This window comes from Pristis pectinata, chromosome 13 (genome assembly GCF_009764475.1).
Source record: "Pristis pectinata isolate sPriPec2 chromosome 13, sPriPec2.1.pri, whole genome shotgun sequence".
NCBI lineage: Eukaryota > Metazoa > Chordata > Chondrichthyes > Rhinopristiformes > Pristidae > Pristis > Pristis pectinata.
In genome coordinates this window covers 1,910,315-1,926,063 of record NC_067417.1, presented here as the reverse complement: position 1 = coordinate 1,926,063, position 15,749 = coordinate 1,910,315, and the positions used below count along the sequence as shown (strand labels likewise).

Below are 15,749 nucleotides of genomic sequence, written 5' to 3'. Positions count from 1 at the left end.
TTGAGGAGCTGGCCAGGAAAAGGAAGGTATGGGTCAGGTGCAGGCAGCTGGAGGAGTATAGGGGGTGCACGTGTAGTCAAGAAGGAAATCAGGAGGCCAAAAAGAGGCATGAGGTAGCTTTGACAAAGATTGAGGAATATCCGAAGAGATGTTACAAGTATATTAAGGGGAAAAGGATAACTAGAATAAGGCCCCTCAAAGACCAAAATGGACATCTCTGTGTAGGGCCGCAGGAGGTGGGCAATGTCCTCAATGACTAGTTCTCCTCTGTTTTTACCATGGAGAAAGACATTAAGGCTACAGAACCAGGGAAAGTTAATAGGGAGGTCTTGGGGATAATCTGCATTACAGTAGAGGTGGTGCCGAATGTCTTAAAATGTATAAAGGTAGAGAAAGCTCCAGGGCCTGACCAGGTATATCCAAGAACACTGTGGGAGGCTGGAGAAGAAATTGTGGGAACCGTGGCTGAAAAGTTTGCATCATCGTTAGCCACAGGTGAGTTGCCAAAAGACTGGAGGGTAGCAAATTCAGTGTCTTTATTTAAGAAGGGCTGCAACGAAAACCTGGGAACTATAGATCAGTAAGCCTAACATCTGTGATAGGTAAGTTACTGGAGAGAGTTCTGAGGGATAAGATATACACATGTCTGGAAAGGCAGGAGTTGATTAGGCATAGTCAGCGTGGCTTTATACATAGGAGATCATGCCTTACGAACGATTGAGTTTTCTGATGATGTAACCAACAAGGTCGATGAGGGCAGGGTGGAGACGTGGTCTATATGGACTTCAGTAAGGCCTTTGATAAGGTTTCATTGGGTGGGCTGCTCTAGAAGGTTAGAACACATGGGATCCAGGGAGAGCTGGCTAATTGGATACACACTGGCTTGATGGGAGGAAGCAGAGGGCAAGGGTGGAAGGTTGTTTCTCAGACTGGAGGCCCGTGACCAGTGTGTGCCTTGGGGTCGGTGCTGGGTTTATTGTTGTTTGTCACCTTTATCAATGACTTGGATGAGAGTGTACGAGGCGTGGTCAGCAAGTTTGCAGATGACACTAAAATAGGTGGTGTCGTCAACAGTGAAGAAGGTTACCAAAAGTTACACGGGGATCTTGATCAGCTGGGTAAGTAGACCGAAGAATGACAGATGGAGTTTAATTCACATAAGTGAAATGTCTTGTGCTTTGGAAAGTCAAATCAAGGCAGGACTTTCACAGTAAATGGTAGGGTCCAGGGAGTGTTGTAGAACATTGAATTTAAGTACATGGTTCCCTGACAGTGGAGTCACAGGTAGACAGGGTGGTGAAGAAGGCCTTTGGCACACTGGCCTTCATCAGTCACAGCAGTGAATATAGAAATTGGGAGGTTATAGTGTGGTTGTACAGGACACCGGTAAGGCCACTCTTGGAGTATTGTGTTCAGTTTCAGTCATCCTGGTATAGAAAAGATGTTATTAAAATGGTAAAAGTGCAGAAAAGATATAGAATTTTCCAGAACTCGAGGAACTGAGTTATAGGGAGAGGTTGGACAGGCTAGAACCTTTTCCCTTGGAGCGTAGGAGTCTGAGAGGTAATTTTATGGAGGTGTATAAAATCATTGGGGGGCATAGAAAGGGTGAATACACACAGCCTTTTTCCCAGGGTTGGGGAAATCAAGAACTAGAGGGCACAGGTTTAAGGTGAGAGGGGAGAAATTTAATAAGAAATTGAGGAGCAACTTTTTTTTAAAAACACAGAGGGCAGTACATACATGGAACGAGCTGCCAAAGGATGTAGTTGAGGCAGATACAATAACAACTTTTAAAAGACAATGGATAGGGTGGATGCAGAGAGGATTTTTTCCTAAGTGGGGTATTGAGAATAAGGGGTCACCTGTCTAAGATGGAGATGAGGAGAAATTTCTTCTCTCAGAGGATCGTGAATCTTTCAAATTCTTTACCACAGAGAAGCTGTTGGAGGTATAATCATTGCATATATGAAGATGGAGAATGACGTGAAATACAAAAGAGTTAAGGTGTGTGGGTGTGGGAAGGTATTGTTGAGGCCAAAATTGGATAAGCCATGATCTTATCTAATGGCAAAGCAGGTCTGAGGGCCATTTGGCCTGTTCCTGAATCTGTTTCATATCTTCAGAATAGATGATGACGAACCAGTTGAAGTGGTGCATTAGGGCTTTCAGAAGGAATTTGATGAGGTACCATGCAGGAGATTATCAAATATAATTAGGCTGTATATAGCGGACAATATATTGGTGTGGATGAAGGTTAGTTACAGGACAGGAAACAGAGTTGGAAAAGCAGGGTCTTTGTTGGGTTCTACAGGTGTGACTAGTGAAGTGCCACAGGGGTCTCAGCAATTCACAATCTACATAAATGATTTAGATGAGGGGATCAGGCACAGCGTATACCCAAGTTTGCTGATGATGCTAAGCTGGGCGGCAGTGTGGGCTGGGAGGAGGATACAGAGATGCAACAGGGGTCAATGGACTGATTGAATGAAAAGACAGAACATGGCAGATGAAATATGATGTGTTAAAATTTGAGCTCTTGCAATTTGGGGGAAAAATAAAAAAGGCACAGTATTTTTTACATGGTGAGAGATTGAAAGGTTTTGTGTTCATAGGATATCCTTGCACACAAATCACTGATAGTTAAGATGTAGTCTCAGGAAGCAAGTAGGAAGGCAAATGGTGCAAAGGTCTTTACTGCAAGGGAATTTGAATACAAGAGTAGAGGCGTATTTCTGCAATTATGTAGGACTCTGGTGAGACTGTACCTAAAATATTTTAAGTAAAAGTCTGGTCTTCCTCCCTAAGAAAGGATACACTTGTGATAGTGGGAGTACAGTTCATGAGAAAAACCGTCTTCACCCAGAGGGTGGTGAATCATTGGAATTCTCTCCCCAAGAGGCTGTTGGAACTCAGTCGTTTAACATATTCAAGATAGAGGTTAATGGATTTTTGGAATCAAAGGGAATGAGGTTTCTGCAGGAAAGCGGCACTGAGGGAGAAGATTCTCTTATTGAATGGTGGAGTAGGCACAAGGGGCCAAATCCATACTCCCGCTTCTATCTCTGGTTCCTATTCACCCGCAAAATAAGTCTCTTCAAAGGAGCCTGAAGAGCAGAATGCAGAGGGTTGAGGAGGCTCAGTCATTGATTGAGCCCCCTCAGAGATACTTAAGGAATCAAGGGATATGGGGCTAGTGCAGGAAGATGGCCAGGACCTTACTAAATGGCAAGACAGATCCAAGGGAATGAATGCTTCTATTCCTATTGTATGTTCTTCCAACAGTCAAACTCCTTCTGGATTGGGCCCTCTCATTTGCCCATTTAACCCCTACAATTTCCAGATAGAAACATAGAAAACCTACAGCACAATTCAGGTCCTTCGGCCCACAAAGCTGTGCCGAACATGTCCCTGCCCTAGGAATTACTAGGCTTACCCATAGCCCTCTATTTTTCTCAGCTCCATGTACCTATCCAACAGTCTCTTAAAAGACCCTATCGTATCTGCCTCCACCACCGTTGCTGGCAGCCCATTCCACACACTCACCACTCTCTGAGTAAAAAACTTACCCCTGACATCTCCTCTATACCTACTCCCCAGCACCTTAAACCTATGTCCTCTTGTGGCCACCATTTCAGCCCTGAGGAAAAGCCTCTGACTATCCACACGATCAATGCCTCTCATCATCTTATACACCTCTATCAGGTCCCCCTCATCCTCCGTCGCTCCAAGGAGAAAAGGCCGAGTTCCCTCAACCTGTTTTCATAAGGCATGCTCCCCAATCCTGGGAGCATCCTTGTAAATCTCCTCTGCACCCTTTCTATGGCTTCCATGTCCTTCCTGTAATGAGGCGACCAGAACTGAGCACAATACTCCAAGTGGGGTCTGACCAGGGTCCTATATAGCTGCAACAATACCTCTCGGCTCCCAAATTCAATTCCCCAATTGATGAAGGACAATACACCATATGCCTCTTAACCACAGGGTCAACCTGTGCAGCTGCTTTGAGCGTCCTATGGACTCGGACCCCAAGATCCCTCTGATCCTCCACACTGCCAAGAGTCCTACTATTAGTACATTACTCTGTCATCATATTTGACCTACCAAAATGAACCACTTCACACTTAATCTGGGTTTAACTCCATCTGCCACTTCTCAGCCCAGTTTTGCATCTTATCTATGTCCCGCTGTAACCCCTGACAGCCCTTCACATGATCCACAAGACCTCCAACCTTTGTGTCATCCACAAACTCGCTAACCCATCCCTCCACTTCCTTATCCAGGTCGTTTATAAAAATCACAAAGAGTAAGGATCCCAGAAGAGATCCCTGAGGAACATCACTGGTCGCCGACCTCCATGCACAATATGACCTGTCAACAACCACTCTTTGCCTTCTGTGGGCCAGCCAGTTCTGGATCCACATTGCAATGTCCCCTTGGATCCCATGCCTCCCTACTTTCTCAATAAGCCTTGCATGGGGTACCTTATCAAATGGCTTGCTGAAATCCATATACACTACATCTACTGCTCTCCCTTCATCAATGTGCTTAGTCACATCCTCAAAAAATTCAATCAGGCTCGCAAGGCAGGACCTGCCCTTGACAAAGCCATGCTGACTGTTCCTAATCATATTATACCTCTCCAAATGTTCATAAATCCTGCCTCTCAGGATCTTCTCCATCAATTTACCAACCACTGAGGTAAGACTCACCGGTCTATAATTTCCTGGGCTATCCCTACTCCCTTTCTTGAATAAGGGAACAACATCCACAACCCTCCAATCCTCCAGAACCTCTCCCATCTCCATTGATGATGCAAAGATCATTGTCAGAAGCTCCACAATCTCCTCCCTCGCCTCCCACAGCAGCCTGGGGTACATCTCATCTGGTCCCAGCGACTTATCCAACATGATGCTTTCCAAAAGTTTCAGCACCTCCTCTTTCTTAATATCTACATGCTCAAGCTTTTCAGCCTGCTGCAAATCATCACTACATTAGTCAGATTTTCTGACTAATTTAAAAAAAGACAGCAAGATGTAACTTCATCACTCCTGCAGGGTGAGATTGAGCCGACTACCTGGGTAGGCTGGTCACAAGTTAGGACTGATCAAAATAAAGATCCACTGGCAATTGTCTGCATTTTAACCATTAACCATCTGCTGATGACGACTGCCTGCTGACAAGATTAAAACTCTTACCTGGAGTCTGTGTATTTGGTTAAGGTGGCTAGGCTGCTGGTATACATGTGTCCACCAACATCAATGTGAACAGGAGCATTGGACTTGGTGAGTTGAGCTGGCAGTGGAATGCCCTGAGATGCCACGGGTGACACAGGGGAGCGGGTCAGAGACAGACGTGACATTGTTCTTCCCTCCTGAAAACACAACATCGACAGAATAAAAGTAACAAAGGTGCAATTTTCTATTCTTGTGTGAGACTGCCCGCTTGGCAGAAAACTCTCATCACTGAGACAATGGGGCATAGGAACCAAGATGGCACAGGTCAAAAGTACTCAAATGAGAAATACCAGCAACATCATGTACTTGTAGGGTGTGAAGGCAGTTCAGAAGCATGTGCGCAAATGGCCTAGCATAAGATGGAAGTCTATAGATCCCACCTAAAGCCGTAAATGTGAGGTTTCTTCATTATAGCTGATTCACTGGAATCTAGAGTCTATGTGGTCACAATCCAATAAATAACACAATTCCCTCAGCAGCTCAGGCAGTGGGTAGAAAGATAGCCGGAGGTCTGTGTCCCAGACACTGGCACTTGCAGTGCAGGCTGCTCTCACTCTCTCTCTCTCTCCCTCTCTCCCTCTCTCTGAGCTTTCAGAATCTGAGGGCTGTTTTTAGATCAATCATCCCACTGATCTATGGAGATAGATTGGAGGCCAGTAAGGATTGCAAATCCTCACATACTGTCCTGCAGTTAGAGGGTATCTCTATGACAGTGAGCAAAACCAGGGAGAAAGATCAGAAGGGCATTAAAAGTGATAGCTTCTCCTGCATTTTCTTTGAATTCCATCATTCATAAAGATACTACAAATTAGGAAAAACAGTGATTTGACAGTGACTCTTCTGATTAGGTGATGGAGATTCTGCCACTGCAATAGCTTGAATTGTTACTGACTCTGAAAGAGTGCTGGTTGCTGCTGTTGGAAATAAAAAAAGATGGTGCCTTAAGACCAGCTGGTCCATCAGGGTGGCCATTTCCACAAAATCATCAGGTTAATTCACTGGTGTAAGTTACCCTTGTGTGAAGATTGGGAGGAGTTGGTTGAAATGTGGAAAAGATAAATTAAGATTTAGAGCAAATGGCAGTTGATGTCAGCACAGACTCGGTGGGCCACACGACCTGCTTCCATGCACTCTGATTCTATGACTATGAGCTGAAGGCTAGTGCAGTAGCACCAGTAACCTGCCTCTTTGTTCTTGCCCCAATCACAACAGGAAATTTCCAGTCCTGATACAATTTTTTTTCCATTTTCCACACATGCTGAATTACAGAAGATTCTGTCAAACAAAAGGGTTCTGATTTCTACAAGCCACGTGCAAATCATTATTTAAAAAACTATTCAAGAGATAAAAATGAACGTCTGAGAACGCACTCTCACACCCTGTACCTTACATCCCACACTTCATGTCCCACCCTCACATCTCACTCCTTGTACCTCACAGCCTGCAATTCACTCCCACACTTTACACACAGCATCTCATACTTCACAACCAACACCACAGACTACAGTCAAGGCATGAAACCTGGTCCCCACAGCCGACAGCTTACATTCCAAACCTCACTATCAAGCCTCAGCTATCACACAGGATCAGGACTTGTCATTCCGGATTTTGCACACTCTGAGCCCTGTGGCCCAGTCACTGGACCTCACACCTCAGGCCTGGGTCCTGGGCTCTAGGCCCAGAACCTCACGTTCCACTCCTCACTATTCCCTGATCAGCAATTGTACAGTAATTAAAACTTGAGTAACTTGTTTAGTTGTCAATTTGATCATTTACGAAGGATGCGATTGTGCTGGAGAGCATGCGGAGGAAATTCACCAGGATGTTGCTGGATTGGAGGACTTGGGGAGAGATTGGATAGGCTTTGCTTGTTTTCCCTGGAGCAAAGGAGGCTGAGGGGTGACCTGACAGAAGTGTGTAAGATTATTAGAGGCATAGATAGTGTAGATAGTCAAATCTTTTTCCCATGGTAGGGGTATCAAAAACAAGAGGCATAAGTTTAAGGTAAGAGAAAGTTTTAGAGTGGATCTGAGGGGTACGTTTTTTTTAAATGTTTGACATCTGAAACACACTGCCAGAGGAGGTGGATCAGATGCCATTAGTATGTATAAGGGACTTTCAGACAGACACTTCAATAGGCAAAGCAGAGAAGAAAACAGACCTAATGTGGCAAACAGTATCAGATAGAACTTAGAGCAGGATAAGATGTCGGCAAAACATCGTGGGCCAAAGGCCCTGTACTGTGCTGTAATATTCTATGTATAGATGGACCAAAAGGTTGGCATGGGTGTGGTGAGCAGAAGGGCTGGTTTCTATGCTGTACAACTCTGACTCTATTTTGTGATCTTAATCAGCGTCACCAGAACACAATGATACTTTGTGTATTACAGAATACAACACTCACTTAATAAACAGCAACTTTAGAGGTCCACTGGTATAATCTAAATATTGTGCTAATTCAAGACACACAATAGTTTTGTCCTGTTTTCCTTATTTTAGATTACACCCTTCCCTTTATAACACTTCTAGGTTCAATACCTAATCTGTGGTGAGTTGTGAGATATAAATTAGCTTACATTATTCTCTTTTTAAACTGATTCATTTTTTGGGAATTGTCTCTTGTTGGCAAGGCCAGCATTTATTGCTTATCCATAATTGTCCCCAAGAAGTGGTGGTAAGCCCTCTTCTTGAACTGCTGTTGTCCTTCTGATGAAGTATTGATATACAAAGAAACCTGGGCATCTTCGTACACTTGTTCCTGAAAGCAAGCATGCGGTGAAGCAGGCAGTTAAAAAGGCAAGCCTATCCAGTCTCTCCTCATTATTGAGATGCTTCAGTCCACATAACATCCTGGTGAATCTCCTCTGCACCCTTTTCAGCACTGTCACATCCTTCCTATAGTGTGATGACCAGAACTGTACACAGTACTCCTTCTCCAGCCTTACCAATGTTTTAACAAGTTGTACCTAACCTCCATGCTCTTATATTCTTTGCCCTAGCTAATGAAAGCAAGGTTCCAATATGCCTTCTTCACCATCTTATCTAACTGTACTGCCACCTTCAGGGATCCTTGGGCATACAGCAACGTACCTCTGTTCCTCATTGCCCCCCTATAAGACCCTACTGTTAATTGTGTATAGAACCATAGAACCATACAGCACAAAACAGGCCCATCGGCCCACCATGTTGTGCCGTCCATCAAACCACCCTCACACTACCTAACCCCTTCCTCCCGCATATCCCTCTATCTCACATTCCTCCATGTGCCTATCCAACAAACTCTTGAACCTGTCCAATGTATCTGCCTCCACCACCACTCCAGGCAGTGCATTCCATGCACCAACCACTCTCTGGGTGAAAAACCTCCCCCGACATCTCCCCTGAACCTCCCACCCATAACCTTGAAGCCATGCCCTCTCGTCTTGCCCTCCCACCGCCTTCGACTTATCAGGATTAAATTCCAGCTGCCATCGTTCTGCCATTCTAAACAACTTACACAATATCACTTTGTAGCCTACAACTATCCTCCTCATTACCAACACCACCACCAAGTTTCATGTCACCTGCAAACTTATTAAGTGTACCTCTTACATCATATCCACGTTGTTGATGTAAATAACAAACAGCAGGGGTTCCAGCATCAAGCCCTATGGTTCACAACTGGTGACAGGCTTCCAATCACAAAAACTCTCCACCATCACCCTCTGCCTCCCATGATCAAGCCACTTTTGGATCCAATTTGCCTTGGATCCCATGGACCATAACCTTTTAGACCAGTCTCCCTTGTAATCCAAATATATTACATCAATACATTTTGTTACTTCTTTGAAAAAATACAGTCAAATTGGTCAGACAGGATCTCCCCCTAACTATGCTGATTCTCTTTGATTAATCCCTGCCCTTCCAACTGAAGATTGGAATTTTCTTCTAATAATTTCCCTACCACTGATGTTAGACTTACAGGCCTGGCTTATCCCTACTGACCTTCTTGAATAAAGGCACCACCTTCGCTGTCCTCCAGTCATCTGGCACCTTACCTGTGGCCAGCAAAGATTTAAAAATCTCTGTCAGGGCCCCAGCAATCTCCTCCCTTGCCTCCCATAGCAGCCTGGGATATAGCTCATCAGGCCCTGAGGATTTATCTCCCTTTAAGCTAGCTAAAACATCTGATTCCTCCTCCATTATAAAATTATTATGTTTACTGCCCCCTCCCCCAGCATTCTCCAACTAAAAGTGAATGTGGATGAGCAGTATTCATTTAAGGTCTCACTTTTGTCCTCTAGCTCCATTGCCATTTTGATCCCTAATAGGTACTCTTTCACTGGTTATCCTTTTGCCTTTACTAATGAAGTGCTTTGGGGCTTTTCTTAATCTTGTCTGCCGGTGATATTTCATGTCCTCTCTTTGCCCTCAGAATTTATTTTCAAGTGCCCCCTGAACTTTCTATACTCCTGAAAGGCCTCTTCTGTTTCTAGTTCTCTATATCTCCTCCTTTCATTATGCAACCTTCGATATTGCCCCATACCAAATAAGACAATGATACCAAAATCTCAGTGGAAGAGAAGGTAGCAGGAGTAAAAAACAGGGTGAAAATATATTCAAAAAGACAAGTAATAGAAAGGCTGCTCTGCTTACAGTAAACAATCACCTGGACTGGATGCATCCCGACTTGCTGAGGGGTGAACTGCAGACAGGATTCCCATAATTTTCCACTCCTCTCAAGATACAGGGAAGGTCCCAAAGGAATGGAACATGGCAAATGTGATGCTCTTGTTCATAAAGGAGTGTAAGGAAATTTCAGGCAACTACAGGACAATCAGTTTAACCTTGGTTATGGGAACCTTGTAGAAATAATAATTTGGGGAAAGATTGATAAGCACTTGGACAAGTTTGATTTGATAGAGTCAGGACAGATTTGTTAAAGAAAAATTGCATTTACCCAAAGACTGAATATTTTTGAGTAATTAAAAGGCTTATGAAGATAATGCTGTAGATGATGTCTGCATAGATGTTCATGTGTTTAATAAGGTCTCACACAAAAGGCTATTGGCAAAACTGAGATTCATGGAATCAAAGGGTAGCATCATGGATAGGAAATTGGCTTAAAGGCAGAAAGCAGGGAGTAATGCTAAGGTTTTTCTTCATACTGGAGGTTAATGGACAATGGTATCCCTAGGGATCAATGCTGGCACTGCAGCTTCTTTAGTATATTGTAAAGATATGGGTGTGCTGGCTTAAGTTTCCAAATTTGCAGATGTGTGCTATCAGTGAGGAGCACAGTAAAAGTGTACAAGAAGACACGACTAGCTGAATGAGCAGACAAGTGGCAGATGAAATTAAGGCAAGATTTAAGGTTTCTTTGTTAGTCACCTGTACATCAAAACACACAGTGAAATGCATCCTCTTGCGTAGAGTGTGCTGGGGGCAGCCCGCAAGTGTCGCCACACTTCCGCCACCAACATAGCATGCCCACAACTTCCTAACCCATACGTCTTTGGAATGTGGGAGGAAACCGGAGCACCCGGAGGAGACCCACACAGACACGGGGAAAATGTACAAGCTCCTCACAGACAGCGGCTGGAATTGAACCCGGGTTGCTGGTGCTGTAATAGCGTTACGCTAACCGCTACACTACTGTGCCTGTGTACAGTAATAAAGAATACTGTGAAATCATACATTTGGGTAGAAACAATGAGAAGCAACAAAGCTAATGGCATAGGAACAGAGGGACCTGTGTACATGTGTCATAGGGTCACACAGCACAGAAACAGGCTCTTTGGCCCAACTCATCCACACCGACAGGTTGCTTACCTGATCTGGTCACATTTTCCTGCATTTGGCCCATCTCCCCCTAAACCTTTCCTAACCATATACCTGTCCAAATGTCCTTTAAGCAGTGTAATTTTACCCACTTCTACAACTTCCTCTGGCAGCTCGTTCCACACACCCACCGCCCTCTGTGTGAAAAACTTGCCCCTCACGTCCCCTTTACATCTTTCTCCTCTCACCTTAAATCTATGCCCTCCAGTTTTAGTCTCCCCTCTCGTGAAAAAAAACTGTGACTATTCACCCTATCGATGCCCTTCATGATTTTATAAGACTCTATAAGGTCCCCCCTCAGCCTCCTACAATCCAAGGAAAACAGTCCCAGCCTGTTCAGTGTCTCTTTATAACTCAAGCCCTCCAGTCCTGGTAACATCCTTGTGAATCTTTTCTGCCATTTTTCCAACTTAATGGCATCCTTCCTTTTGCTGGGCATCCAGAAATATACACAGTATCCCAAGTGCAGTCTCGTCATTGTCTTGTACAGTTATATCATGATGTCCCAACTCCTGTACTCCATGCGCTGATTGATGAATGCAAGCATGCCAAGTGCCTTCTTCACCACCCTGTCTACCTGCGTTGCTACTTTCAGGGAACTATGTACTTATACGCCTAGGTCTCTCTGTTCTACAATACGGTCCAGAGCCCTGCCATTCATGGTGTAAGAGCTGTCCTGCTTTAACTTCCCAGAATCCAACAACTTGCACCTGTCCATTTTTGGCCCACGTTTCCAGTTGATCTAGATCCTGTTGTAAACTTGGATAAATTTCTTCACTGTCCACGGTGCCACCAATATTGCCGTCATCCACAAACTTACTATTTGTGCAGCTACATTCTCATCCAAATTGTTAATATGGATTATGCATAACAGTGGGCCCAGTACCGATGCCTGCAGAGCACCGCTGCTCTGACTTCCTCCACCAAGCCTATTTTGTATCCAATTGGCTAGCTCGCCCTGAACATACATAAATGTTTAAAAATTGCAAGTGTAGTGACATGTATGGGATCTTGAGATTCATAAATAGGACGATAGAAGGTTGAGAGGAGATTTAACAGTGTATAATATCATGAAGAGTTTTCAGGGGGTAAAAAGAGGGAAGCTGTTCCCATCTGCAGCTGACTTGAGAATCAGGAGACAGCGATTTACATTTTCTGGGCAGAAGATGTAAAGATGATGTGAGGAGAAACTTTCATGCAGTGTTTTAAGTTATGGAATTTACTGCTGGTCAGGGGATCTGGGAGAAAATGATGTGCAAGGCTGCAGGGAAGAAGGGGGAGAATGAGACTGATAAGAATAAGAGGAAGCCAGTACCGTCTTGATGGGCCCAATGGACTCAAGTGTGTAACAATTCTGTCTTTCTATAATTCTAATGAAAGATCTTGAGAGTTGAACACCCCAGAAAGCTGAAGGAGTGTAGGAGATGCAAGGTGAAATTAAAGAAAAAATAGAAAGGCAAAGAGGGGGGAATCAAGGTACCGGGAGACCAAAAGGATGCCGATGTGGTGCTGTCCAATAAATGCAAGAGGAATACTTTGAGTAATTGCATTCCAGTCAGCACAACATCAGAGGTGGTCTAAAGGAAAGTCACCATGGACTTGTTCAGGGAAGGTCACGTCTATCTAAAAATTGATTGTTTTTTGAGGTGGTAACAGACATGTCAATGGAAGTAGAGCCTTTGATATGATATGCATGGATTACAGTAAAGCCTTTGAGCACAGGTTGATTGAGAAAGTAAAAACCAATGGAGCCAGGGAAAAGTGGCTCAGTGGAAGAAAACAAAGGGTTAGGGTTAATGTGAGTTTTAGCGGCTAGAGGTTGTACGCAGGGCTCAGTGAAAAGCATTTGTATTCTTAGACGTACAGACAAATGACGGAATTAACTGCAAGGACTTTGATAAAGAACTTGCTAAAGATATCAAAATTGGCAGTGTGTTTGATCACGAGGAAGAGCATTCTCAGCTGTAGAAAAATATGAATTGAGTGGTTAAATGGACATAAAAGAAATTCAATCCAGAGAAGTATGAACATGTATTTTGGGAAGGCAATAAAGGAAGACAGATCGAGATAAATGGTAGGATGCTGAGAAGTGAAGATAAATAGAGTGATCTCAGAGTGTATCTCTACAAATCCCTGAAGGTAGCTGGGCAAATTGAGAAGGTGGTTAAGAAGGTGTATGGGGTATTTGGCCTTACTAACCAAGGCACAGTAAACCAATGCAAGGAAATCATTCAAGAACGATAGTGTACACCAGTTAGATTAGTTAGAAGATAGTATGCAACTGGACCATGCTAAGAACATGATAGAATTAGCCCGGCTGTGAAGGAGAATTCTTGTTGCCAACTATCAGGAGAGAGTGTCTAGGCTTGAAACAAAGGGGTCTAAGGGAAGATTTAGTTGAGGTGTGTAAAATTATGAGAGGTCTGACACAGTGATTAGGAAGGACCAATTTTCCTCAGCATAACTGGAGAATATAGATTTAAATTAATTGGTAGAAGGATTAAAGCAACATTGAGGAAATTGTTTTCCAATCAGCAAGTGAGAGGATCTGGAACTCACAGGCTAGAAACACATAAATGAAGTACCTGGATGACCACTTGAAGAGCCATGAATAAACGTAATGTCCACTTTGGCTGGCATGGACATGATGAACCAAACAGTCTTCTTCTATGCTGCAAATTTCTATGTTTCTAAGAGTCTGTTCAGTTCAAATGACACGGGATGGTAGGGCTTTGCAAGGATAGATATGTAGGTGACTGAGCTGCGTGGTGAGAGATCAGGTAATGAAGCCTCCAGAAATGTGTTCGACCAAAATGAAAAATTCTAATCATCAGTTGAGCTCACAGTAAGAGGAAAAGGATGATAGCCAAAATCTGCCAGTGTTTCCAGAGTATAATATGATAGGAATAACAATGTATTGTACCTTGGAAAACTGGAAAGGTAATTCTGATTTTGTTTGGAGCAACCTGACTTGGCAGATACAGAACTGTTTCACTTTCACTAACAGCTGCAATCGTCAGCTGCTGAAGTAGCCTCTGAGACACAAGTGTCCACCTGAATGTTCAGGAAGCACAATGAGGCTGACAGCCACAACTGTTCATTGGAATCCAGCTGTTTCATTGTAAAACACCGCAACAAGAGAAAAGAACACCTTATTGGAATCTTAAAAAGTTTAAAAAGGACATGGTGAGGGTTAAACAAATAATGCAAAGATTCTAATGAATGGAGACTGGCACTAAATTTATTTCGGAATGACCTATGTACAATGCACAAATATATTAATATCAATTTACCAATTCAAGTTCTTTTTAAAATTGGTCCTAAGTGATCAGCATTAGGCTTTCTGCTTGTCTGAATAGGTGTATCTTTAAAATCAGTGAGCTATCAATGCCATCAAAGAGTAGACCACTTGATTCACTTCTCAATTACCACCCTAAATAATAATTTCCTCTATCGCCAGCACAGCATAGCTGCAGTGTGTATCATCCACAATATGCACCACAGCTTCTTCAACAATATATTCAACTTCTAAGACCTCAACAATCTGGGGGGAACCTGCAAAAGCATGAGACTAGAGTTACTTCCAATTCACACACCTTTCAGTTTGAAAATATCTCAACCCCTCTTTCCTCATCACTGGATTAAAATCATGGAATTTCACAGTGGCAGCACACTATAGTAGGGTTGCAGGTGGTGATAATGGTGGGTGTGGTGGAGTGTTTCCTCAGATTTAGATAGTATAAGATATCTTTATTAGTTACATGTACATCAAAACACACAGTGAAATGCATCTTCTTGCGTAGAGTGTTCTGGGGGCAGCCCGCAAGTGTCGCCACACTTCTGGCGCCAACATAGCATGTCCACAACTTCCTAACTCGTACGCCTTTGGAATGTGGGAGGAAACCGGAGCACCTGGAGGAAACCCATGCAGACACAGGGAGAACGTACAAACTCCTTGCAGACAGCGGTGGGAATTGAACCCGGGTCGCTAGCGCTGTAATAGTGTTACGCTATCCACTAGTATTTCCCTACTGCCAAGTACAGTCTTGCTGGGATACTGCTGCTGAGCCGAGGGAAAGCAGATCCCTCTGCTTATTGTTCTGAACATAATTCAATGAACAAGTTGCTGTGGTAGTTTCTGCCTGGGGCTCCAAGCCTTGAGGTAGGAGTGCTGCATTTTTGCAGTGATGCAGCTCGTTGTAATTGAGAGACTACTGACTAATTTCCTGTATCAGTGAATGGCCTTCAAAAGGAAGTGACATTTCTTTGGTGTGGCTGTCTCTTGTCTCAACACACTAGAGAGAAACACAATACAAACCAAAATTCAACCCTACTCAGATCAGAAACAAACAAGTCACCAGGAGGGGAGTGAAGGACCTGAAACGCACTATACCCATTGTCCCAACAGAACTGCATCTTATCACACAACAGTACTATAGGCATTAACATTCCAAGATGCAGCTCCTGAAGATGTTGATTCTCCCTTGGGTACAATTCCTTCAACACTCATAAGGGCAGAGATCGAGAAGGTGCTGTCTCTCTACTTGGTACAGTTCTGAGGGTGATGACTCTTGTTGGGATAGTCCCTGAGGGTGCTTTTTCTCTTGGTTCCGATGGGGAATTCCTGAGCATACTGACTTTCACCATACTGCATCTTTTGTCTTTGTTTCACTGAGGGAGCTCTTACTGAGA

At 43.7% G+C, this 15,749-nt stretch overlaps 1 protein-coding gene across 1 annotated transcript in view; it reads right to left on the bottom strand.

Annotated features, from left to right (window-relative positions):
* The window catches only part of LOC127577291 (BTB/POZ domain-containing protein kctd15), a 47,259-nt gene that overhangs the window by 22,331 nt on the left and 9,179 nt on the right, over positions 1 to 15,749 (bottom strand). The window contains exon 3 of the mRNA XM_052028369.1: positions 5,199 to 5,374. Coding sequence (XP_051884329.1) covers positions 5,199 to 5,374 — 176 coding nt within the window. The remainder of the gene's footprint in view (positions 1 to 5,198; positions 5,375 to 15,749) is intronic.